General features: G+C 45.4%; 1 protein-coding gene across 4 annotated transcripts in view; it reads right to left on the bottom strand.

The window, feature by feature from the left end:
* DIP2C (disco interacting protein 2 homolog C) overlaps positions 1-27255 on the bottom strand; it is a 331886-nt gene that overhangs the window by 11421 nt on the left and 293210 nt on the right. For 2 of the 4 annotated variants that reach the window (XM_036993703.2, XM_036993704.2), the window contains 2 exons: positions 15698-15759; positions 4523-4580 (listed from right to left, as the gene is read on the bottom strand). In XM_036993703.2, the coding sequence (XP_036849598.1) occupies positions 4523-4580; positions 15698-15759 (120 nt within the window). Of the gene's footprint in view, positions 1-4522; positions 4581-15697; positions 15760-18788; positions 22416-27255 lie in introns of those variants that run through there. The other 2 variants (XR_012128152.1, XM_073229483.1) reach the window with 2 other exon arrangements.

Genomic DNA, 27255 nt, shown 5'->3' with positions numbered 1-27255 from the left:
TTGTCTAATTGGCATGGCTAGGACCTCCAGTACTATATTGAATAACAGTGGGGAGAGTGGGCATCCCTGTCTGGTTCCCGATATCAGAGGAAAAGCTTTCAGCTTCTCGCTGTTCAGTATGATGTTGGCTGTGGGTTTATCATATATGGCCTTTATTATGTTGAGGTACTTGCCCTCTATACCCATTTTGTTGAGAGTTTTTATCATGAATGGATGTTGAATTTTGTTGAATGCTTTTTCAGCATCTATGGAGATGATCATGTGGTTTTTGTCTTTCTTTTTGTTGATGTGGTGGATGATGTTGATGGATTTTTGAATGTTGTACCATCCTTGCATCCCTGGGATGAATCTCACTTGGTCATGGTGTATGATCCTTTTGATGTATTTTTGAATTTGGTTTGCTTATACTTTGTTGAGTATTTTTGCATCTAGATTCATCAGGGATATATTGGTCTGTAGTTTTCTTTTTTGGTGGGGTCTTTGCCTGGTTTTGGTATTAGGGTGATGTTGGCTTCGTAGAATGAGTTTGGGAGTATTTCCTCCTCTTCTATTTTTTGGAAAACTTTAAGGAGAAATGGGTATTATGTCTTCTCTGTATGTCTGATAAAATTCCGAGGTAAATCCATCTGGCCCGGGGGTTTTGTTCTTGGCTAGTTGTTTTATTACCGCTTCATTTTCGTTGCTGGTAATTTTTCTGTTTGGATTTTCTGTTTCTTTGTGGGTCAGCCTTGGAAGGTTGTATTTTTCTAGGAAGTTGTCCATTTCTCCTAGGTTTTCCAGCTTGTTAGCATATAGGTTTTCATAGTATTCTCTAATAATTCTTTGTATTTCTGAGGGGTCTGTCATGATTTTTCCTTTCTCGTTTCTGATTCTGTTGATGTGTGTTGATTCTCTTTTCCTCTTAATAAGTCTTGCTAAAGGCTTATCTATTTTATTTTCTCGAGGAACCAGCTCTTGGTTTCATTGATTTTTTTCTATTGTTTTATTCTTCTCAATTTTATTTATTTCTTCTCTGATCTTTATTATGTCTTTCCTTCTGCTGACTTTAGGCCTCATTTGTTCTTCTTTTTCCAATTTCGATAATTGTGACATTAGACTATTCATTTGGGATTGTTCTTCCTTCTTTAAATATGCCTGGATTGCTATATACTTTCCTCTTAAGACTGCTTTTGCTGTATCCCGCAGAAGTTGGGGCTTTTTGTTGTTGTTGTCATTTGTTTCCATATATTACTGGATCTCCATTTTAATTTGGTCGTTTATCTATTGATTATTTAGGAGCATGTTGTTAAGCCTCCATGTGTTTGTGAGCCTTTTTGCTTTCTTTGTACAATTTATTTCTAGTTTTATACCTTTGTGGTCTGAAAAGTTGGTTGGTAGGATTTCAATCTTTTGGAATTTGCTGAGGCTCTTTTTGTGGCCTAGTATGTGGTCTATTCTGGAGAATGTTCCATGTGCACTTGAGAAGAATGTGTATCCTGCTGCTTTTGGATGTAGAGTTCTATAGATGTCTATTAGTTCCATCTGTTCTAGTGTTTTGTTCAGTGCCTCTGTGTCCTTACTTATTTTCTGTCTGGTGGATCTGTCCTTTGGAGTGAATGGTGTGTTGAAGTCTCCTAAAATGAATGCATTCCAGTCTATTTACTCCTTTAGTTCTGTTAGTATTCGTTTCACATATGCTGGTGCTCCTGTGTTGGGTGCATATATATTTATAATGGTTATATCCTCTTGTTGGACTGAGCCCTTTATCATTATGTAATGTCCTTCTTTATCTCGTTACTTTCTTTGTTTTGAAGTCTATTTTGTCTGATACTAGTACTGAAACACCTGCTATTTTTCTCCCTATTGTTTGCATGAAATATCTGTTTCCATCCCTTGACTTTTAGTCTGTGCATGTCTTTGAGTTTGAGGTTAGTCTCTTGTAAGCAGTATATAGATGGGTCTTGTTTTTTTTATCCATTCAGTGACTCTATGTCTTTTGATTGGTGCATTCAGTCCACTTACATTTAGGGTGATTATCGATAGGTATGTACTTATTGCCATTTCAGGCTTTAGATTCATGGTTACCAAAGGTTCCAGGTTACTTTCCTTACTATCTAAGAGTCTAACTTAACTCACTTAGTATGCTGTTACAAACACAATCTTAAGGTTCTTTTCTATTTCTCCTCCTTTTTTTCCTCCTTCATTCTTTATATACTAGGTATCAAATTCTTACTTTTTCTCTACCCCTTGATTGGCTTTGGGGATAGTCAATTTAATTTTGCATTTGCCTTGCAATCAGCTGTTCCACTCCCTCTTCTGTGATTTTACTACCTCTGATGATAGCTATCCAACTCTAGGAACCCTTCCATCTATACCAGTTCCTCCAAAATAGACTGCAGAGATGGTTTGTGGGAGGTAAACTCTCTCAGCTTTTGCTTATCTGGAAATTGTTTAATCCCTCCTTCAAATATAATGATAATCTTGCCAGACAAAGTAATCTTGGTTCCAGGCCCTTCTGCTTCATGGCATTAAATACATCATGCCACTCCCTTCTGGCCTGTAAGGTTTCTGCTGAGAAGTCTGATGTTAGCCTGATGGGCTTTCCTTTGTATGTGATCTTATTTCTGTTTCTGGCTGCTTCTAACAGTCTGTCCTTATCCTTGATCTTTCCAATTTTAATTACTATGTGTCTTGATGTTGTCTTCCTTGGGTCCCTTGTGTTGGGAGATCTGTGGATCTCCATGGCCTGAGAGACTATTTTCTTCCCTAGATTGGGGAAGTTTTCAGCAACTACCTCCTCAAAGACACTTTCTATCCCTTTCTCTTTTCTCTTCTTCTTCTGGTATCCCTATATTGCGAATATTGTTCCGCTTGGATTGGTCACACAGTTCTCTCAATATTCTTTCATTTTTAGAGATCCTTTTTTCTCTCTGTGCCTCAGCTTCTTTGTATTCCTCTTCTCTAGTTTCTATTTCATTTATTGTCTCCTCCACCGTATGCAACCTGCTTTTAATACCCTCCATCGTGCTCTTCAACGACTGGATCTCTGACCTGAATTCATTCCTGTGTTCTTGGATGTCTTTCCGTACCTCCATTAGGATGTTGATTATTTTTATTTTGAACTCCCCTTCAGGAAGAGTCACAAGGTCCATATCATTTAAATCTTTCTCAGGAGTTGTATTAACAATTTTACTCTGGACAAGGTTCCTTTGGCATTTCATGTTTGTATATGGCGCCCTCTAGTGTCCAGAAGCCCTATTCTGAAGCTGCTCAGCCCCTGAAGCAATGTTGGGGGTTGCAGGGGGGCGGTACTGGTGTCCGGTTCGCTGAGGTCTGCTCTTTTCTCGAGGTGTGTGCAGTCTGACACCGTCCTCTTTCCTGTTGCTCTCTCAGGATTAGCTGCGTCAATTAAATTTTCTAATTGTATCCAGTTTTAGGAGGAAGCCTCTGTCTCTCCCCTCACACCGCCATCTTTAATCCCAGAAAACATCTTTTATTATAACATTGAAATGAAGCATGTCCTTCTCAAGGGAAGTTTTAGCTTAGAAATGCTTCAAATTTTACTGAAGTCACAGAAGTAAGGAAGCAAAAGCTGATTCTGCATATCTAGGATGCAGCCCATCTCAGTTCAGCTAATAAGAACCTTGCAGGGTTGGACGAGACCAACATCTGTGGCAGAGACTCTTGGAGCAGCACTGGGGCCTCAGGTCTGGGCGGACGTGGCGGCTCTGGTCTCTGCGTCTGCCTGATGGCCCAATGGACTGACCATGGGCGGGAGTGAGCACTGTGTCCCACCATTAGAAACACCAGAGCATGAAAAATTCTAACAGGCAGTCAAGTAGACCCAGAAGCAATCTAAGAGGCTTTCAGAATCATGTCAAGTGGAACAGAGTTCTGACAACTGGTGCCAAAAACAGGAAAAGTAAGTCTTCATTTAAGTATGTTTATTCCCTTTTATTTCTATTAAAAAACTATTGTGACAGCAACTACTAGTTGGCCCCATTCTTGGTCTACCTCCATAATAATCAATACCTTGGTTTTTATGTAGGCCCATACATATTCACAATATAATATTCCTGACCTTTCAGCTTGGTGTGTCTGTGTGACTAAATCCTGGGAATGATATATAAGTGTAAGGCAGCCTAGGAGGCTTCTTGAAGGTCTGCACCTTGTGTCTTTCTCATTTTTCTGTTTCTTCTCCTGCTGGCTGGATGTGGAAATGATGGCTGGGGCTGGAGTAACCACTTTATACCTGAGGTCCCCTTGGGAATGGAGTCCATGCAAAGTAGAACAAGATAAAATGTGCCAAGGCCCTTGGTAGTTTCAAGGTTTCTTTTATGTGAGAGAAAAAATAATCCAACTTGTTTGAAACACTGTCATTTTGAGTTTTTGTAGTCATGGCTAAACCTAGTCCTAACATAGTATATTAAGAAAATCTTTTTTGGAAAAAATATGCTATAAAATATATTTCTTGAAGTTCTAAAACCCATGTACTGGGAGTCAGCCTTACACAGCAATGAGTATCTCTTCCTTCAATACTTACTTTTCCTGATTCCATCAGGGGCAAGCTGTGAGGAGATCCTCTTTCTACCAAACGGACTCTACGAACACAAACAGGAGGCATTACTTGGGGTGCTTTGTGCCATGGTTCCCTTTCTCCCATTCAGCACCTGGTCAATGCCTGCAGCTTCCGGGGGGAACGTTAACTCTGTTGGTGACATTATGCAAAGCAAAAAGAGCTTAGGAGTCAAAGAAAAAGTAATACAGTAGTGAGTGTATCTGCTCTGCAGGGAAATGGCAAGAGCCACCATAGAGGCCACAGAGAACAGAGACAAAGTGTCATTTATCATGCCTGCAAAGGAAGTGGGAAGCCAGACTGCATTTAGAGTAACCAGGATGCAGCCTAGCACTTGCAGCAAAGGACTAGAAGAAGGATTAACCTGCATCCCCGTAAGAGGTGTTAGCCCTCGGGGACTGTGGTGTGGCCCTACACACACAGCCCTGCCCACCACAGGCCACACTGGCCCAGGTCTGCCTCCCAGACAAGCTGAGGGGAGGTGGGTGGTTCAGGCGGAAAGCCTTCCAGAAGACAAATTTTCTTTTTAAAAAATATGTGAAGGTGATTTAACCCTAAGGACTGCAGAGGAGTAAGCAGGAGTTTGGGGTATGGAAATATGGGACCAGAGACCTTCCCATCCACACCACGAGGTGCAGTTCACAGACCTGCAGCCTCTGCGTCAGCATGGCACTCTTTGCCTGAACTAATAAATGCCTTGTGGGGAGCCATGGAGGGAGAGCCCGAGTCAGCTTGGCAGCGCCTCAGGAGGGACCCCTCCGGGCACACGGGCTCCTGGGCTCTCGGGCAGCCAGCCCACAGCCTGTGCTCCAGTGATCCCGGCAGAGAGGCTCCAGAGGTGGGTACAATGCTCCAGGAAGAAGAGAGGTGCTGTAAGGAGGGGGCATAGGTGGGGGTCTTGGGCGTGCAGGGTCCTTGGGGGTGTGGGCATCTGATCAAGGGATCTGAGCAACCGAAAAGCTCTTGCTTTCACCTGCCCCGGCCCCTAGCCTGTGGAGCGCACTGGCACCTCCCTGGAGGGAAGGGAGGATGCCGAGTGCAGCTGAGGCTGGATGTGACAGAAGGCCTCACTGCTGCAGGTCTGGGCCCACGGAGAACCGCTTTTCTTAAGGGACGCCTAGAGGGGGCAGCAGGGGCTGGGGAGAGATTGTGTGCTGACCTGCTCTAAGAATAGCCAAAGGCTAACTGAGCCTCACCTTCAAGCATAAATTACCCTCTGATCACAGAAGTTGTAGAGACCCAGGTGGCGTATGCTGATGCAGGTGGGTTCCACAAGAACACTGCTTTGGGCCCTTGACCCTGCAGCAGCGTGCCTCAGATGCCACACTCCAGAGCACAAAGCTGCTCACTGTGATGGGCAGCTGCCTGCACCTGAGTGGGAGCAGCCAGGTGAGCCCATGGCCAACATGACCCTGGGTGGGCGCTTTGTTGCAGACTGGGGGTGGGGATGGGCATGGGGGAGCAAGAGGAGGGAAGGCCAAATTGGCAGGAAGACTCCAAGGAGCAGAACCAGGGTGGGAAGAGGGAGGAACACAAAGGCCACAAGAGTGGCCAGCGGGCTGCGCTGAGTCAGGGGGTAGGCACTGGCCACGGGGCAGACCCTCAGCCAAAAGCAAGGCTGTTTGAACATGCTCCAGCTGCAACGGGTGAGCATGGAGAGCCAGCACTGTTCTAGGATGCTAGAAGCCCCTGCCGGGCATGTGGATGCGCCAGGCAGCCTGGCTGTTGCATTCTGACTGGGTGCTTCAGAGAGGGCTGCCCAGGACAAGAACACAGGGAATGCCCCTGGATCAGGGCCCAGGACGTGCACGGCTCTCTTCCCTCCTGCCCGGCAGGTTTCTACCTTGGTGTGGCTGATGGGGATGGGGATCTGCCTCCTGAGTTCATCTTGTGTCCTGTCGTTCCTGGTATGACCCTTAGCCTCTGAGACAGGACCACAGGGAACTCCACTGTGGATCTCATTGGAGTGTAAGGAACAGGAGCATTACTGTCAAGGACTTCTCCTGCAGTCAGTGTGAACACGGTGGGGCCTCGTTATTGCCTCACAGGAAAGGTGCTGGAGTCACTCAGGGCTAACCCCATGTGAAAAGCTACTGACCCTGTTAGCAAACACCCTTTGTCCCAAGAAGAGAGAGATATCCACAGAGCAGAAGAGGCAGAAACAGAAATGTATCTCTCCAAAGAGCTGAGATCGTGCTGGAGGCAGCACACGGGGATGGTGTAGGCCTGAGGTCCTGGCTTGGTCTTTGACCCTCTCAGGCTGCAAGTGCGTGCCTCACAGCTGCTGGCACGCTGTCCCCACACTGTTCTGTGACACTCGTCAAGTTCACATGGGCAACCTGCCCTGGTGGGAGGCTGCAGAGGCGGAGAGGGCAGGCTGGGCAAGGGGTGCACACATTGTGGGCTTCGCTCGGTCCTGTGAGGCCACTTGAACCCTGGGAGGCATCAGCGGGGTGGTGAAAAGAATCCTACCTTAGTGGCCACAGCGATGGCAAGCTACCCCGGCCACCTTAAGGACCTGGGCTGACGGGCCGCCTCTGCCTACAGGCAGGAGCCAACCCTACGAAGTCAGCATGGGGGCAATTTGCCATAGTTATAAAAATCACTAACTGTGCTCTGCCTTGGACCTGCCCTCACTCTGACCTGAATTTGCTTTGAAAGGCTGAGCTGTCAGGGCAACACTGAGCAGTGAGGAGACCTCATCCTCACAGCAGGAGGTCTGTCCCTTAGGGCTCCTTTCCCACTGCTGCCCCCTTGGCCTCGCAGGAAGGAAGATTACAGGTTCTTGTCCACACAGGTTGGTCCACACCGAGTGGCGGCCCACAGCCTGCTGGCCAGGGCTGCACCTGCTTGCTTATGGTGCCACTGGCTGCTGGTCTCCCACTCGCAGAGTCTGTCACACCACTGGCTCTGGAGGCCCAGAGCACAGCTCTTTGAGAGCACGCGCCACGGGCCCAAAGCAGTGATGCCATTCGCTGCAGCTGCTGCCAGAAGCGTCCCTTTAGCACCATGGGCAGCAAGCCCGGTGAGGGCACCCCTGACACCCAGCCGGCCACCCTGGGTCTCTTGAGGCTGGAGGGTGAGTGGCACCTGCATGTCCCACCACCACACCTACTTGGCCACACCCAGTGCAGAGCTGGCACTGCCGAGGAGGGGAGCGGCTAGGACCCAGACCAGCCCTCCTGTAAGCGAGCATCCGTGGAGCACAGCATGCCACAGATGCACTGCCGAAATCCAGCCGGGACTTCAACCAAACACTTAAATGTATCTTCTTACAAAAACAATCTGAAGCATATATAAAAGACCCAGTACAATATAATAAGACCATTTGAACAGTAAGTTTTTTTAAATACCACAAGATGGAGGGGAATGCCAAAAGATGGGATGTATTTGATACTCTAAAAGGCAGGCCAGGTTCTAGGACGCAGTTCTCTGCGCTCCTGGCAGCTAAGGCAATGAACTTTAATGAGCCAAAGACACGAACTGGACAAGTTGTACCATAAAGGCTTGGATTTTAAACATCCTGCTCTTTCCACTGCTGCTAGTGAGGAGTACAACAGAGTCCCTAGGACTACAGGAAGAAATCAGTACTTGGGCACAGTACACGGTGTCCACACCTGAAACAGCAGCCTGCCGAACTCACCAGGAGGCACCGCTGTTCCTCCGGGAGCCAGGGTTTGGCACTTGCAGAGCTGCGGGCCGCGTGGGCCTGCGGGGTGCTGCCACAGAGCCAGCAGGGCAGGTGTCACAAAAGCCCAGCCCCGCAGCGTCCCCCAAACACGGGTGCTGATGGGCAGATGGAAGCGTGTTCACTACCGGGACAGCGCTGTACAGAGGAGCCCAGCACAGCGACCCGGTCACATAACGCGGCTCCGGCTACTCTCTCTCTCCCATTCTTCCTGGCAGAGAGCTCTGTGGCCTTCCCTCCCCACCCGGTGTGTGTGGACGCCCTCCCCTGGCTTCTGACTTCCGTGAGCGCCACCGGCTCCACAGAGCCCCTCACGGCCAGACGGGTTCCAGATTTCACAGCTCCTCAGACTTCTGAGTGCTAAGATCAGGCAAAGACGTGGCACGTGAGGTCATGAGTACTTCTGCAGCAGTGGCATAAACTGTTTAAGCTGCATGTCCATTCATAAGGTTTTCTGGCAAATTTATTTGCATTACTTTTAGGAAAAACTCTGGTTTTCCACCTTCTTGGCTTTTTCTCTGAATTAACAGGTTTTATCTTTGGAATAGTTTTAGAGTCACAAAAAACTTGAGGGGACAGTGCAGACCAGCCACATCCACCATCAGAGGACACACAGTGCCTGACGTTAGGGTGGCATGTTCACCACAGTTAATGAGCCAAAATCGAGTTGCTGCTGTTGACAGCAACCATGCCTTGTCACACTCCCTCAGCTTTTGCCTAATGACCTTCTCCTGGGCCCCCTGTGACATCTGGCCATCATGTGTCTTACTTCTCTAGGCTGAGGCAGCTTCACCAACTTGCCTGTTGTGGTGACTATGTTCTCATGTGGTGTTTTGTGTGGTGCCCCTGAGTCGGGAGCATCTGATGTTCTCCCAGGCAACAGTCACAGGTTTCAAGAGGAAGACCACAGAGGTGAAGCCCTTTGCGGCTTGTGTTGCAGAGTACAAAACACATGCTCAACACGGCTTGTCACACCCAGGCTGACCCTGATCCCTGGCGGGGCCACTGACTCTCGGGGTGTCTCACTCGGTGCCACTCCCCACACGCCTCCCAGGTGGTCTTCTTGGGAATGACATCACTGTGTTGTCTACGTGGGCCTCTGCTGCTGGGTGGCTCAGTGCACATCCCAGGCAGAGGGAGACCCTAGTCTGGCGCAGGCGGCCTTCTAACAGAGGTGGTGCAGAAACCATGGGCAGCACATCCTCCCGGGTGGACTGAATGCCAACAGCCAGCCAGTCGATGGGGAATCTGGGCAGTGCTCGTGTGGAGAGGAGCAGGGCTGCGTGATGGTCCCAAGGGCTGTGTGGAGCTGCTTCTGCCCTGAAGTCCGTCACCCACCTCTTCTCCTTGACATCAGTCTGCATTGGCCGAAATAGTTCTAGTGGGTCTGCTAAATTATTTTTCCCATCATAGGTCTTACCTATTGCTGACCTTCCCTTTTTGAGAATACAAAGACCTGAAAAACAATTTCTAGATTTGATGCATTTATGAGCATTGTTCTAAAATAAATTTCCTTCTGAAAATAATTTCAAAAGCATAGAGAATTTATAAAAAAATGAAACCAGAACTAAGAACACTTGTACCACCCCTTACCCAGGCGCACCTTTTGTTGGCATTTCACTCCATTTGCTTGGCCACTGGAGCACATGCATGTGCTCCTACACACGCACGATTTTTTCTGAAGCATCTGAGGGTAAACTGAATACGTGACCTTTATTCTAAGTATTTCTGAAGAGGGGCTATCTCTTATGTAATCACAGAACAGTTATCAACTGCAGTAAATAATTTAACATGGATCCAATACTTCACAGCCCACATTCCAGTTTTGCCCGTCACCCATTAATGGCTTCGGCAGCATTGCCCTCGAGGACAGCACCCAGCTGAACATCAGGTGTTTGCATTTAGTTGCCATATCTCATTAGCTTCCATTAATGAGGACCATTTCCAAAGCCTGTGTTTTATAACACTGATGTTTCTGAACAGCCCTTGCATTTCACAAATAGCATTTAAAATAACTTAACGCAAAATGGATTAAAGACTTAAATGTCAGAGTGAAACTACAGAAATGTTAGGAGAAATTATAGGGCAAAAGCTTCATGAACTGGATTTGATAAAACTTTCTCAGGACACCACAAGCACAGGCAGCAGAAGAAGAGAGACACCAAAGTTAAAACTCCAGTGCACCAAAGGACAAAATCAGCAGAATTCAAGGGAACCCATGGAGTGGGAGAAAATACTGGCAAGTCTTGTATCTTACAAAGGATTAATAGCTAGAATATATAAAGAACTCCTACAACAAACAACTGGATTAAAAATGGGTAAAGGACTCAAACATTTCTTCAAAGAATATATATAAATGACCTATAAGCACAGGAAAAGATGCACCACATCACCAATCCTCAGGATGCAATAAAAGTAAAAACCACAGTGAGATACTACCTCTCACCCATTGGGATGGCTGCTATCAAAATACCCAGAAAATAACAAAATCTTGATAACAGTGTGGAGAATTTGGACAACTTGGGTGCTGTTGGTGGGAAAGAAAATAGCATGGAGCTTCCTCAAAAAATTAAAAATAGAAATACTACTTCATCCCGCAACCCCACTTTTGGGTACATGCTCTAAAGAACTGGAAGGTTTTGAAGAGGTATTTGCACACCCATGTTCATAGCAGTGTCACTCACAGCAGCCAAAAGGTAAAACAACCCAAGTGCCCACTGATAGGAAAACAGATGAGCAAAATGAGGTACAACCATCAGTGGAATATTCAACCTTAAAAAGGAAGGAAATCCTGACACCTCTTACAATGTGGATGGACCTTGAGGACATTATGCTGAGTGAAATTAGCCACCACAACAGGAAGAACTGTGGGACTCCACCTGTGGGATACCCAAATTCATAGAGAATGTAGAGTGGTGGCTGCCGGCATCCAGGGGAGGGAACGGGGAGTTCCAGATCTGCTAACCTTTGGTTAGGCACAGATATTATTAAGCTGGCTAAACAATGAACTAGAAGACAGTTCATGCCTGAAGGGAGCCAGAAGCAGACGTAAAGGAGGACGACACACACTAATAATGGGTGACAATGCGGACTATAGTGTACAGATGATCCAGGTACCTGTGCAAACATATAGCCAAGTAGCCTGTGCATATGGAGCCTTACAACTTGCCAGGCATTGTCATCTGTGCACTGTTGGGTTCTATTGAGTTAGTGAATCTGACGACCATTTTACAAGCTGGGTAACTTTACCCACCCACCCACCGACCACCCACCACATTACAGGTGTGGAGTAGGCACAGAAGCCAATACAGCCAGAAAGTGATAAGAGAGAACCAGGCATGACCGTCCTGCACCTACTGAATATCCTGGGGACTGCCAGGCCACTGCTCTCAGGACATCTGGGCCTCTGCTCGGGGCACACAGGACCAAAAAGGTGGGACATTTATACCGGGTAACCCCAGCACTCCCTGGGACAGTCATCTAAGGCTGTGTGACAGGGAAGAGGTGGCCAGGGGTAAAAGCTCAGTGTGAGCTCCCAGTGGTCCCGTGGGGTCCACTCAAACACGATCCGTTTGCACCCTACATGCACTGCAGACTGACCAAGGGTGGCCCTGCACTCTGCTTCTGACCAACCACAGCCCACTGAAGCACCTGCACTCTCTTGGGGTCTTGCACTCGGCTAATCACTGACCAGGAATTCATTTACTATCCATGCTTTTCTGAGACTTTAGTTACAACTCCAGTTTAGGATTGGGACCAAAAGCTTTAATTCTAGGCCTTCGTGCAACATTGTATCCATAACATTTTACCTCCTGAAACAATTTCTTTAAATGCTGGAAAAAAAATGGTTTCTGTCCTATCTCAATCTGCAAAATTTGAGTGCTTAAGATAAAATTGGAAGTGACTGAGAGACTGAATTCATCTTAAATGAATATGTTATAAAGAGTATTTAAAGCTAATAGTCACTCTCAGTCTCAAAACAATGGCATCATTTTCCTTTGCACATGTGGAACCAAGTTTATTCTAGAAGCAGATTAAGTATCCTCTTCATGTGAGGAGACGTGTTCTCCTCGGTGACCTCCATAGCCCAACATGTGGTTCCAGAAAACCAGATGAATGTGGGAGACCTATGCTGGGCACAGGCTTCCCAGGCATTGGCCGTGTCATCCGTCTCCTTCGTGCTGTGAGTGCGTGTGTGCACACGGCTCTCTGGGGAAACTGCACACACGCTGCCAGCTCTCTGGGTCAGTGACACTTGGACAGGTGCCCGGGGCTCCAGGGAGTGTCCTAAAGCAGCAGAAGTAATCCTGTGACTGAATCTTGATGCAGCTGAAGTGAGAAAGATGCCAGACCCAATGTTTTTTGGTAATAGTGTCAGGAAAGATGAGGCCAATACTTTTAAAGGTCCTCCTGTTTCACCTGCCTCCCAGCTGAGTCTCTCTGTCCCTGGGTCACTCTCTCTGGGGACAGCACCCCAGGGCTGATGGAAGAGGCGCATCTCCACGGGAGGATGCCAGCTCAGCAGGCAGATGACAGCCCTCCCGCCCACCTCGCTCCGAGAACAGCATCCATCCCTGGTGGCACCTCATGGTCCCTGGATGACTTGTTTCACTGTGTCCCTTCTAAGCAGAGAGAGACTGAGGTCCCAGAGCTCCCAGGACCAGAGGAGAAAGCCGTGAACTCTGGCCGGCAGCCTCTATGTCCATGGGCTGCAGCATAAGGCACATGTGAGCGTGTTGACAAAGGTCGGAAGTGGTGCTGGAGATTTTACTAGAGGGTGTTTCACCCCAAGGGAGTGCCTGGGGGAGATGGTATTTCAACAGCCAGGAAGGAAGGCGCAAAGCCAGGCATAGGCAAGGCTCAGGCCCAGGAGGTGCTGGGCCAGTGGGGCCGGAGCTCCTGGGGAGGGAGCAGAGAGAGAGGGAGAGAGCAGAAAGAGAGGCACCTCTGAGGCTTTCCGCCCCGCTCAGAAGAGGCTGAGGGGTGGGGAACCCAGCCCTGCAGGCACTTCAGGCTGGAGGAGCAGGGTGTGAGCAGAGCCCCGGCCAGCACCCTGGCCACACAGACTTGGCCAGAGAGGTCAAGGACCCAGCTCTAATCACAGGTGGTTGAGAAAAAACATGAGAGAAAGCAAGCCAGTCAGAGGAGAGCGAAGGGCAGGCCCTGGCTGCATGCTGCCACCAGGGGAGAAGGCAGTGGAGGCCCCAGGGCCCCAGATGGAGGCTACGAGAAAGCGCCTCCCGGGCCACCTGTTGAATGACTGTTATATCATGTTCAGAGCAGAGTTTAGCTTTTGTGTCCTTAAGTCAAACACTGAGAAGATGAACAAGTGCAAAACTTTTGGTGTCTAAGGAGCTCAGCCCCCAGCTGCATTTGTTCTAGGGCCGCAGGACAGTGAGCTGAGGATTTGAACTCCAGGCCTGGAAGGGCAAGGTGGGGATGAGGCGTGTGGCCAGAACAAAGCATAAAGTGAGCAGGCACACCTTGGAAGATTCTTTAGTGCAGGGCCTGGATAGGGCAGATGCAGGGCGTCTGAGGGGCCCTGCGCCAGGCCAGCCTGCGGATCACTGACACTGATCAACACTACCATTAATGGTGCTGACCAAGGCCATCATCAATAGTTGTCTTTAATTACATGCGGCTGCAGGTGACTTCCCATTCACAGGGCATTCTTGCTTCTGTAGTGGATGACCTAGTCAGGGAAAAGCGTGTCCTACACATTATTTTACTTATTAGGCCAAAAGTGTCACTTTCAAGGGTTAAGAACTTGCCAAGGGCTGAGAATTACTAAGTCAGCAAGAAACTTCTACCAGGACTCTGGTCTCTGGGCTCTTCTGGAACCTTTATTACTTTACTGTCTACACTGTACTGGTTCCAATTTCATCCCACTTTTCCCAAATCATACATTTTCTCAACAGGGAGATTTGCCACAGTGAAGACAAAAGGGAAGGTCAGAAATTGTTAGGAAGGAGTTCCTGTCATGTCAGTCCTCCAGGAAGGAGAAATCCCTATGTTTCTGCTCTCAACTGATAGTCCAGGGCACTTGCAACACAAGGTGACTGTCATTTTGTGGTTACCTTTCTTTTAGATCACTTGGTTTGTTGAAACTGCAATCTACCCGCTATGTCCCAAACATCTGCTATGTTTGTCAAAGTGGTCTCACAGTATTTGTTCTTCATGTATTTTGAGAGCCAGGCCATAGGCTGAAGTGCATAAATATTATACAAGTAAGGATTTTTGGTGAGCCTTCTCTTCAAGTTACAAAGTTACTTCCAAATAGCTTGTATACAGAGTAACACGGATTTGTTTTGAAGCCCAGAAGTTCCTGCCCAGATATATTATGCATGCCCCTGCAAAAGCACTTAGCCTCTTGGAAGCCAGTTTTGTGGGTTCTGGATTCATGGGCTTTGACCCAGGACCCCTCTCAACAGCAGGGTCTAAAATGGAGACAGGCATGGTACCCCAGGTGCCAGCAGTGCCCCCAGCCATGCTGATCGGACATGGCCTGATATCCACTGGGGGCACAGTGCCCTGGTGGGAACCTGGTGTGAGCGGGAGGCAGCTGGCGTGTGCATGGCCTGCCTGGACCCCTCCTCAGCCTCCACAACCCTGCCCCAGCACATACACAGGATTCCGGTTCAGCCCAGGTCATCTGCTCTGCCCGCTGGGCTTGGGGCTTGAGTTCCCTGACACCATGGCTACCCTCACCCCACTCCCCCACGGGCTATGTGGTACAAGGACACATGCTAGCAGGTGAGCAAATGAGGAAATGCAAAGGAAGCCACCACAGTGTGTTCGCTGAGCACCTGCTAGTAATTCCCAAAGGAGATGCCCCAGGGGCCTGCTCTGAGTCACCTTGTATGAAAGCCGTGGAGGGGCACCTCCTGACGGATGGGAAAGCCCAGAGAAAGAAGGTGATGGTCTGTTGTCCCCTCAGCAGGGCCTCCCTGTCAGGGCAGCCTTTCCTTGAATGGTTTCGGATCTTGCATCCACCTCCACCCACTTCCCTTGAGGGGAACCTACACTCAGGGTAATAAGCCTTCCATTCTGCTCAAGTCTGTTTAGGAAGTGGCACAGAAAAGGCAACTTCACTTGTACTTTAACTTCTTATGGAACCGCCTTTACAAAATTCAACTTACATAGAGAAATGTGGGTGGAGTGTTGATATTTTATGCAAAATAGAGCTTGCCTAAAACGTCAGAGGAAAGAACTGTGTGCTTCTGCTTAGACTGTTAGAGATGCTGCTCTGGTTACCTCTGCCTGACATGCAGCAGTTTTAATTTGTGCCTCGAAACAAAGGCTGGTTGCCCTACTGGGTGTTGACAAAGCTGATGTGGAGAGACAGTAAGGCTCAGGCTAGCTTGCCCACAGCACAGGCAACTGCACGCCGCCCCCTTCCTAGATGGTACCTGCATGCAGGGCCACAGGGACAGCCAGTGACAAGCTCATCATACCTGTCGTGTCTGAGAGCCCTCATGTCAACATAGACGGTGGTCGGGTCAGGTCCCGAGGTCCCCTGCAAGCAAGGACACAGTGCGTTAACTCATTTGCATGGGAGGAATCTCGGTCTGCACTTCCTACAGTGAGTGAGCGTTTCTTTAGTAGAATCTCAAACTGAACAATGACTAAAACTGCTAAAAGCTACACCTGCCCAAGACACCTGCAAGCTGCCAGTTTGACAACCTACATTCTGAAAGGACCATCTTATGAGAATGACACTGGGCTGTCACACAGCTTGGCTGTCAATCACATAAAAATAAGAAGGCTTGCCACGTGTCTTGCCAAATGAAAGATGGCTGAAACTGCTGAGATGTTTGGCCAGAAAGGCAGGTTAGCAAGGCTATGAAGCATCATTTGCTGAGGAATTTTTACTACACACATCCAAATAGCTGTATTTTTAGAGTGTGAGGTACTGAAGCAGAATGCATGGCCTGAGCTCACAGATCAAGATCACTAATTACAAGGCCCCTTGAAGCTCCACCCATGCCCTGGCTGTTTTCCTCCGGCCTCAGGAGGTGACTTTTGTTTGTGTCGTGCGGTTGGGGTTGTGTGTTCATTGACAGTCTGCTGGGCAGCACTGGTCTCAGTTGCCCACTTATTTACACAGACATATGGTTGTGGAGCCACAAGTCCCTTCAAAACATCAGGCAGACTTCTGACGAATGCTGTCACAAAAGAGCTGTGTCATTAAAGCCACATTACCAACCAAATCCTACACCCATTTCCTGGGAAGGCAGTGCAATAACGTGGGTTGAGAAAGATGGAATCCAAAATAAATTTGTTTAAGAGTAAGGGAGCTCCTCAGAATTTGTTTGAATAAATATACTAAAATTCAAGAGCAAATCTTAATCTTGTACCAAAGGCATGTTTGACATTAATATTAATTAATGTTAAGTACAAGATAAAAATAAGGACACCTTTATTAAACATACTCTTTACTCAATAACCCTGTTGTTGGGAGCATGTGTGGTCAGCCTCGGGTGCAGCACACCTCACAGGCCACTTGAGGAGCACAAGGCTCAGAGGAGCTGCCCCAGGCTGGTGCTGGGCACAGACATGCTTTGATGTCCCAAGTAATGCAGAAAAAACTGCCACAGAAGGTCAATTAAAATAAGCAAATTAGAACTCAGGTCACTGAAAGTCAGAAATGAAGTACAACAGAGATGACCCCTAAGCAGTGAAGAAACTCCAGCCTGTGTGCAAAGGGGGCACCCGATGATAGCGGGAGTCATCTGAAGAACTGTGAGGAATGAGGTCGTGCCAGGTGACCTTGCTTCCAACCACAGGGCCTAACCCGTCGCCTCAGCCACCAGGATGCCTGCTGCCGGGGCTCGCACAGCACGGGCCCCAGTGGCGAAGAGGAGGCTTCCCTCCTGCTCAGCCAGCTTGCACAGCCTGTGGGGCTGCAGTAGCAGGAGATAGAAGGGGAGCCCCAGACCAATGGAGGCCGAGCACAAATGACACACAGACAGACATACATACAACCCGGCAATTAAAAAGGGTTGAATGGGGGGAGAAGCAAAAGCAGGGAACAAAAAAGAAAAGAAACAGTGTCAGATATGGAGATCGTGAGTGTCAACCCCGCACTGCTAAAGGTTGGACATCTTACAGAGATGCTGACGGAGCAGGACAGGGCACGATGGACCGCCAGGCAGCAGAGGGGCAGCTGCACACAGGAGCGGAGTGGTTCTAGCGCCCTGATGTAGCTCCGTTTCCTGAGGGAAGTGGGCAGCATGCATTTTACTGGCTAAATCTGGTGCATGTTCCCTCCCTGACGTAGTCCCAAGTTTCCTATGACGAGGACGACAGAGCACCTGGAGGCTTTCACATCCAAGTCAGGGTGTCAGCTCATCACAAGTGGACATGCACTGAGGCAGAAGGGACCACATGTGGGCCCGTGTACATCCCACTCAGCCACCCCACAGGGCCTCCACGCCACAAGCACCATGACAGCCCTCACAGCTGAGCCCAGTGGATGCTTACACCCCTTTCTCCTCACCTCCCATGGTTGGGGACCCACCTCCACCCCTCTTGAACTGTCTATATTGGTGTGGTGGAAGACTCCAGAAAGCACCGAGGTGAGCTCCTTGGGTGTGAGGTCCTCTCCCCCGGGCTCAAGTCTTTTCCAAATGCTCCCAGAAATGCAGAGGAGTTATCCCATAGGCCCTGGATGGACGCACTGTCACCTGGCATGTGGCACCCCACGTGCGAATGGCCTGGTGCCAGCCCCACGCCCCACCATCATCTTCCCAGGTGGACTTAGAGGGGGCAGGAGTCCCTGTAAAAAGGGGTCTTAACTGGGCTTCCTGTGCTACAGTTTGGTAATTAAGCAAGACAGGACAGCCATCACCACTCCGCATGGAGGCTGACTGAAAGGGCAGTGGCTCCAGATCCATGCGCACAGCCCCACCCCGTCACTCCTCTCATGACAGCTGATGACAGCTGCTGCTCTCAAGGGGAAGCTGAGGCAGGGACACAAAGAGAAGAGTGGATTGCACGGCTGTGTGGTGACATACGCGACTGACTGCATATGTTCAAGCTGAACACAATGATCTGTGTGACTCCCTCAAGACTCCTGCAATCCCACATACTAATGGGGACAAAAATAAGTCAATTTTCTCCCTACATTATTCTAATTCACAAATTTTACTATAGTGGCTCAAAGCAGGATCTTAGGAAAAAATATGTATGGCTGAGACTTTCCTAACTGACAATGGGGACACGGCATCTGGAGCAAGATCAGCTTTTGGCATTAGTAAGGGGTAAGCAAAGAGGAGACACAGGGTCAATATACAGGGGTTCCCACATGTCAAAACCTAAGGTACCAAAAGGAGATTTCAAGATACAGGTGAGGGAGTGCATATTTAACAAAATTTTCACTATGCCAAAGAATGCAAGCCGGAGGCCCTTAAGTAAGGAGCTCCCTCAAGCATGAAAGTGTCCTCAAGTATATAAAGATCATCAAATACTTGCAGAAAGGAGCAGAAGGAAAGAAAACTTACCCGTTCCAAACAAAGCTTACCCAGAAATGAAGACAAAGTGTGCCTGGAGTTGTAGTTATATTAGTAGGAAAAGAGAGTTGGCCAAAGTTCAGTATAGTTATAAACACTTTACATAGGGACATACTAAAGAGTCATTTTTTTGTACTGGCATAAACGATCCTCCCAAGCCATGCTCATTCTCCGTTATTCCAATTTTAGCGTCTGTGGTGCTGAAGCTCACACCATGGGGTGTTAGCACGTCCTTGAGATGATGCTGAGCACTATTTCATGCACTCGGCCTTGTGAATTTCCTGTCAAGTGTCCATTCAAGTCTTTTGCCAATATTTGTAATAGGTTTTCTTTATATCTTTGATTTGTAGTTTCACATGTATTCTTGACAGAAGTCCTGTGTTGGATATATTACAAATACATTTTCCAGTCTGGTTGTTCCTATTAATTTTAAGAAATATATTGATTAAAATTAATTTGACTTTGATGAAGTCCAGACTCCTATGTTTTTCTTTTACGGTTAGTGCTTTTTTGTGTCCTCAGAGATCTGCCCATCAGAAGTGATAAAGGCAGTCTCACAGTATCTTCCAGTAGCTTTATTCTAACCGTTTCTTTCCCAACATTTAGGTCTATGATCCAGTTAGGGTTGATTTTTGTGTATTTTATGAGGAAGGGATTGAGGTTAATTTCCATATAAATGTTTGTTTCAAAATCCTTTGTCAAAAATTTTTTCTTTCCCCACTGAACAGATTTGGTGACATGGTAGGTCTATTTCTGGATTCTTTTTCTAACAGTTCTGCTTTTCTCTATGACACAAACGCCATACTGTCTCGATTCCCGCAGCATCAGTGAGTCTTGAGCAGGTGCTCTGGGTCCTTGGACTATGCTCTTTATCAAGACCGTGTGACTATTCTGTTTCCCCTGCATCTCCAATTCCCCAGCAACGTCAGAGTCCCCCTGCCAGTGACTTCAGCAAAGCCTGATGAGCCTGGGCTGGGAAGGCACCATACCACCAACCAACTTGAGGGAAACAGCCTAAAAATACTGACTCTGCCTTTCCGTGAATGCAGCAGATCCCTTCATTTATCAGGATCTAACTTCTCTCAGCAATGTGATGTGGTTTTTGGTGTGCAACTTTCACTACTAAGTACATGAGGTTTTGGGAATATTACTGGAAATGGCATTGTCTTGAATTAGTTTCTTGTTGTTCCTTGCTACTCTATAGGAATCTGATTTTTATGTACCAACTTTGTGCCCTAACTTTGCATGTTGGCAGTGGTGTTTTTTGTAATTCCACAGGTGTTTCACATGCATGATTGGACTGCCTGCAAATAACAAATGTTTCTTCATTTCCAGTATTGCACTTTTTATTTTCTGGTTTTATTGCATTGGCTAGGAACTCTAATATTATACTGATGCTCCTGATTTAGGGAAAAAGCTCTCAGAGTGGACCACTAAGAACAAGATTAACTCCATATTTCTTGTATATGCTTTTCCTCAGATTGAAGCTGGTCCCTGTCTTCCTCATTATCCCAGGAATGGGTGATGAGTTCTAGCAAATGCATTTCCTTCATCTACTGATGCAATCCGCATGGTGTTTCATTCTGCTAATGTGGTGAATTAGAGTGGTTGGGTTTTAAATGACAGCAGCCCTGCATTCCTGGATAAAACCTGGTTGATTATGGTGTGTCATCCTTTTTATATATTGCTGGATTCAGTATGCTAATAGTTTGTTGAGAATCTTTTTCATGTGGGATACGGGCTGGAGTTTTTCTTTTCTGGGAATCTTTTTTTGGTGAAATTTTGGTGTCTAGATTATGTCCACTTCATAAAACATGTTGGGAAGTGTTCTCTCTTACTTAATTTTTAAAAGTTTTTGTAAGATTGGTGTTTCCCAAGTGTAACTATCAGAGCCCAGAGGTTTTTTTCTATCTCCTCAGGTTTTGCATTATGGATTTAATTTCTTTATATATACATATGCATACATACACACACATATATATGAATATACATACACACATATATAAAAAATGATTACGTTTTCTACTTCTTGTGTTAGGTTTGATAATTTGTGTCTTTTAAGGAGTTTGTTTCACTAAAGTTGTCAATTTGGGGGGCATAAAGTTGTTCATAATATACCCTTATTTTTCTTGAAATGTATGTTGAATCTGTAGTAACATCACCTCTTTCATTTCTAATACTTGCTGCTCGTATTTTGAAGCTCTGTTATGAGGTGCATAAAATTTTAGAATTGTGTTCTCTTGAAGAATTGATCCCTAATTTACAATTGTAAAATGAACTTCTTCATCCCTGGTAGTATTTTTTTTTTATCCCTGATAGTATTTAATCTGAAATTAATATTGTCTGAAATTAATATAGTCACTTCAGCTTCCTTTTAATTAGCATTAGTATGGTAGACTTTTCCATCCTTACACTTTTAACTATTTGAGCTTTTATTTTTAAAATGTATTTTGTTGCAGGATATAGAGGATCGGGTTCTTGATTTTCCAACCTCATGATCTTGTCTCTTAATTGGGGTGTTTAGACCACTTGTATTTATTAGATTGCTGATGTGATTATATTTTCTATTCATCCCATATATTTATTTCCCTTTTCCTGCCTTTGGTAGTGATGTTGTTTTATAATCCATTTATATCTCTTGTTGGCTTATTAGCTATAACTTCTTTTTTAAATTTAGTGGTCAATTAAGGGTTTTAGCATATATCTTAATCATAGTTTACCTTCAAGTGGTTTTATTCCACATCATGTTTGGTGTAGGTTCCTTATGTAGTCTGCTTCATGTCTGCCTGCCCCACCTCAGGGCAGCTGTCATCCCACAGCTGACTTGTACACCTGCCATAACCTCTAAACAGGTTTATGGATGCAATTATCTTCTAAACAGATTTAAACAAGAAAAAAAGTCTTGTATGTTTATCAATGCAACTGCTATTTGTTCCTTTGCGTAGATCCAGAATATACTCTGCTATCATTTTCCTTCTGCCTAAAGGATTTCCCCTAATATTTCTTGCTGTGTGAGCATGCTGATAGTAAATTCTAAGATTGTTTATGGCTAAAATAGTTTGTATTTAGTCTTTGCCCTTAAAAGGTATCTCCACTGAATGTAAAATTCTAAGTTGACAGTATATTTCTCTTTGAGTACTTAAAAGATGTTCTCTACTGTCTTCTTGGTTATATCATTTCTGATAAGGAATTTTAAATCATACCTATCTTGTTTCTTTGTGTGCAACTTGATGTTTTCATACGGCTGCTTTTAAGATTTTCCTTGTATTGAGAAATTTAATTAAGCAGTTTTCTTAGTGTTATGTTCAAGGTAGCTGAACTTTGGGATTTGTGAGTTTATAGTTTCATCAAACTTAAAATATCTCTTCATTTATTTCTTTCTGGACCTACATCTCTTTCCTCTGCTTTGGGGACTTCAATCACACATAAAGTAAGTTACTTGAAGTCTGCCTACACTTCAATAATATTCTTTCCATTTAAAAAAGTCTATGTTTTATTTTGGGAAGTTTCTGTTACCATGTCTTCAAGCTCACCATCATGTCTTCTGCCATCAACTCCATCCAGTGTATTTTTCTTCTCACATATTGTAGTTTTCATTTCTAGTACTTCAATTTGTTTTTTTTTTTTCCTTTAACATTCCATGTCTCAACTTTTTGAATACCTGGAATATGGTTAAAATAACTCTTTTAGTGTCTGTGAATTCAACATCTCCATTAGATGTGTTCAGTTTTGATTGATACTTCTGACTGTGGTTCAGATCTACCTGTTTCTTGGTATGCCTGTTAATTTTCGGTAGGATGTCAGACATCCTAAATTTGGATGCCAGATAGTTTTGTATTTCTACAAATATTCTTGAGCTTTGTTCCAAGTCAAATTACTTGGACAGAGCTTGATCCTCTTGGTTCTTGCTTTTTAAAGATTTGTTTGATGGGACCAGAGCAGTGCTCTCAAGAATTGAGATTTTCAGTCTGGCTGGCAGGAACAAGCCCTCTTCCCTCTAGTCTTCCAGCTGGTGGTGCTTCTGGCTCTGAGTAAGTTCCTAATGTGAGCTGATGCTTTAATTGGGGCATACGGATTGGTGTTCAGCTGACTACCTGAGCAGGTCCTCTGTGAACACCAGGAGAGGATCCTACATGGATCCCCAGAGCTCTCCATGTCTGACTTTCCTCTGCAGCACCATTTCTGTGAACTCTAGCCATTTTTGTCTCCTCAGACTCTCAGCTTCTCCACTCAAGGAACTCACTGGGTTCTACCTCAGTTTCTCCACCCATTCCCAACAACAGCCTGGAAATGGGAGAAATCAGTTAGCCTTATTTCTCCCAGGGACTGTTGTTCTTGGTTGCCTACGTCCACTGTCTTGCCTCCTATATTTGTCCATCCATTCTTTGCTTGTTTCAGGAAGGAGGGTAAATCTGGTCCCTGCCACTACTCATTGGCCAAGAGAGGAAGTTCCTAGTCCTAAAACTTGTCATGTGTTCCCTCCTCCTCTGTCAGATGTATTTAGTTACAATTTACATGCAGTAAAACTCACCCTTAAGTGTGCAGGTTGAGGTTGACAAATGTATAGTCATGTAGCCATATCATAGTCAAGATACAGCAAATTTTCATCAGCCCTAAAGCCCCTTCCTGCCCCTCTGCAGTCAATTCCCTTCCAACCCTTGGCACCTGGCAACCCTGATCTGATTCATGTGTACACTTCTGACTTATCCAGATAAACAAACTCATACAATGTGCAGACTCTGTGTCTGGCTTCCTTCACCCAGCAAATTTTCCTGAGATCTATCCATGCTGGGCCACACAGGTGCAGTCTACTCCTTCCATGACCGCAAAGCATTCCATTGCATGGCAGACTATGGCCTGCTCTTCTTTCTCAGTTAACAGATGATTAGTTGTCTCTAATTCTTGGTGATTAAGAGCAAAGCCACTATAAACATTTGTGTGCAGGTCCTGGGAGGACCTGCATTGTCATTTCTCTTGGTTAAACACCTGGAGAGGAACTGCCAGGTCATATGGTGAGTCCATGTTCCACTATAAAAGAAACCAACAGACTCTTCTCCAACGTGCTCCATGATTGCTGCACCAGTCCATGCTCCCAACAGCAACACAGGAGGCTTCAGACACTGCCCCACTTCTTGCCTGGTACTATGAGTCAGTTTTTTCTCTTTTTAGTGATGTTGCTAGAGGTTTATCAAATTTATTAATTTTTGTAAAGAACCAATTTTTAACTTTGTTGACTTTTCCCATTTGTCTACTCTCTGTTTCATTCATTTCCACATTTTTAGTTTTCTTTCTTCAATTTTGGGTTTATTTTTTTCTTTTTTCCTGGATTTTTGAGGTGGCAGCTTAAATAACAGATTTTATACTTGCCTATTTTCTAATATGAATATTTATTGCTGAGTACTGCTTCAGTTGAAACCAACCAAATTTGATGTGTTGTCTCTCTTCATTAATAATCCATTTATAACATTCTGTAATTATATTTGTGATTTCTTCTTTTACTCATACCTTGATTCAGAAGTGTGTTGTTTCATTTCCAAATAATTTTTTGGGCATTTTCTGACCATCTTATTGCTATTGATTTCTAATTTAATTCCATTATGAGCAGATAATACAGTCTGTGTGATCATAACCCTAATATTTGAGTTTTGTTTTATAGTCTTTCTTGGAGAATTCACATATATTTAAGAAAAGTGGCAATTCTATAGATGTTGGTGTCTTAGCTTGCTCAGCTACCATGAAAAAACACTATAGACTGGATGGCTTAAACAACAGACATTTTCTCAGTTCTGGAGGCTGCATGTCTGGAATCAAGGTGCCAGCATTGTCAGGCTTAGGTGAGAGCTCTTTTTCTGGCTTGCTGATGGTGCCTTCTGGCTCTGTTTTCACACGGCCCTTCAGTGTGTGCGCATGGACAGCGGGCAGGCCCTGGCCTCTCTTCCTCTTCTTATAAGAACACCAATCCTGTCAGAATAGGGCTCCACCTGTATGACCTTGTTTGACCTTTATTACATCCTTATAGGACCTCTGTTCAAATGAAGTCAGTGGGGTGAAGGCTTCAACAAAGAATTTGGCTTGGGGAGGGGATGGGCACAGTTCAGTCCATGGCCATGAACAGTATCAATTATGCCAAATGAGGCCACAGTTTATTCATATCTTCTATATGCTGGTTTGTTTCCTATTTTACCCATTACTAAGAGGTGTTAAGATTTCCAACTACAGTTAATGGATTTGTCTCTTTTCTCTTTGAGTTGCCAGTATTGCCTTATATATTTTGAAGCTCAGTTTTTAGGTACATATGCATTTAGGATTTTTATGTTTTATTGATGAACTGACCCTTTAATCATTATCAAATATACATCTTCATCTTTGTAGATCTTTTGTTATCAACAAATTATATGTCTGTTATCAATACAGCCACACCAGTTGTTTTCTGCTGGGATTGTATTTATTTTCAAACTGTCAAATGTCTTTACATTTACGGTGTTTTTTGTAGCCATGTATAATTGACTCTCTTTAACCTGACAATCTCTGCTTTTTAATTGGTGTCTAGTTCATTTACTTTTAATGTAATTATTGATCTGATTTGACTGATATTTCCCTCTTATTTTGTTCCTCCCTTCTGTATTCTTTTTTTCATGAACAGAATATTTATAGCATTTTATCTCTTCTACTGACCTTGTGTTTTCCATGGTTGATGTAGAGATAAAAATTTGCATCATATATCACAGTGCACAAAGCATTATACTTTATGAACAGTGAACAGCTTCTTTCAATTTACCCCGCCAGCCCCTTTGAATATTTATCACCTTATGTGTTGCTTCTATTTATAATACAAAGGCCTCAACTGTCACTATTTTTGCTTTGAATAGCAGTTTTTAAAGATAGTAGGGTATTTACAGATCTATATATTGTTTTAAAGATTCTTAAAAGTCTCATTACACCTACCTTTTCTAGTATTCCTCATTTCTCCCTACAAATTTGAGCTGCATTCAATTACCATTTATGTTAATCCTGAGGAAGTTAGCATTTCTTATAGTGCGTATTTGCTGATGAATTTTCTCAGCCCTAACTACAAATACCTGTATTGTCTTCACTTTTGAAGTATACTTTGCTGGATAAACAATTCTTTTAGCATCCTGAACACATCATTCCTGTGTATTCTGACTTCTGTCATTTCTGATGACAGTTCAGTGTCATTTTTGTTATTATTCCCCTCTACACAGTTTGTCTTTAGTTTTGTTGCTGAAGACTGTCCCTGTTGCTGGTTTTCCGCATTCTGATGATATGTCTAGGGGTGCTCTTCTTTTTCACTCTGCTGTGTTCATTGAGGTTTCTGAATCTGTAGATTGGTCTCTCAGTCTTGGCCACTGTGTCTTCAAATGGTCTTCTGTCCCATTTTCTCTCGCCCCCACTCCTGGGACCCCTACTCTATGTATGTTAGACATCTTGATATGGTCCCTTAGATCTCAGAGACTGTCCCATTTTACATTCACTCATTCTCTCCTTGTGTTTCAATTTGGAAAACACCTGCTAAATGGACTCCAAGTTCATTAACTGACGTTCTCCCCTGCTGCATCCCTGCCATTAAGCCATGAGGAAGGTTCTGTTTCTGCAGCTTGAATATCCACCAATTCCACTTGGACCTTTTTTATAGTCTTTTTGTGATATCCCCCATCTCTTAATGAATGTGCATATTTTCAACAACCTGTCACAGTTAAAGTCTCTGAGACTTGAAAGTCTAATGTGGCTACTCTGCTGAGTTTCTAGTGGCCATTTCCTCTTGTGGCCATGTATTGTATATTCTTTCATCACTACATGTCTTTTAGCTTTTTACTATAAATCAAACATTGTGTTAAAAAGAACAGTGGAGATTGAAATAAAACATATTCGCCCTAGAAAAAGGCCTACCCAGGTCCACCTTCCCTCCTGTCTGGGTGCTGGTGGACATCTGCTGGGCCTGAGCTTCACCAGGGCTCTGCTGCAGCTTGAGTTAGAGTCCATTCAATAATGGCTTCACACAGCTGTGGCTGGCCCAGGACTTTGGACCTGAGACCTGGATATCTCTTTATGCTCCAGAGCCCAAAGACTCACTGTCTGGACTGAGGGAGATCTTTCTACCCCCAGCTTGGCTGCCAGCGTAGTGTGTGCTGGGTCCTCCCTCCTCTCCATCACCCCTCTTTGTCCATTCTGTGGCCCAACCCAAATGTGCTGCTCTTGGCGATGGCTGGGGCCCAGGGGATGGAGGCTCAGCCTCCCTGCGTTGCTCCATCCTTGGTGTGCAAGAACAATGCACCAGGGATCTGGGCCTGTCTGGAAGGGGCTCTCAGCTCTCCTGCCCTTCCTTCAGTCCTTGGTACCTCTGCCTTCCACTCACAGGAAGTCCCTTGCAGGAAATGTCTTCTCTAGATTCAGGGACCCTCCTCAGACTCCGGTGGTCTATTGGCTTTGCTTTCACAGGAGCATTTCTGATGGAGTTTTTCAGCTCTCCTGCTCTGTTTCTG

Source organism: Manis javanica, chromosome 2, assembly GCF_040802235.1.
Source record: "Manis javanica isolate MJ-LG chromosome 2, MJ_LKY, whole genome shotgun sequence".
Classification (NCBI taxonomy): Eukaryota; Metazoa; Chordata; class Mammalia; order Pholidota; family Manidae; genus Manis; species Manis javanica.
This window is presented reverse-complemented; position numbering and strand designations above follow the sequence as displayed.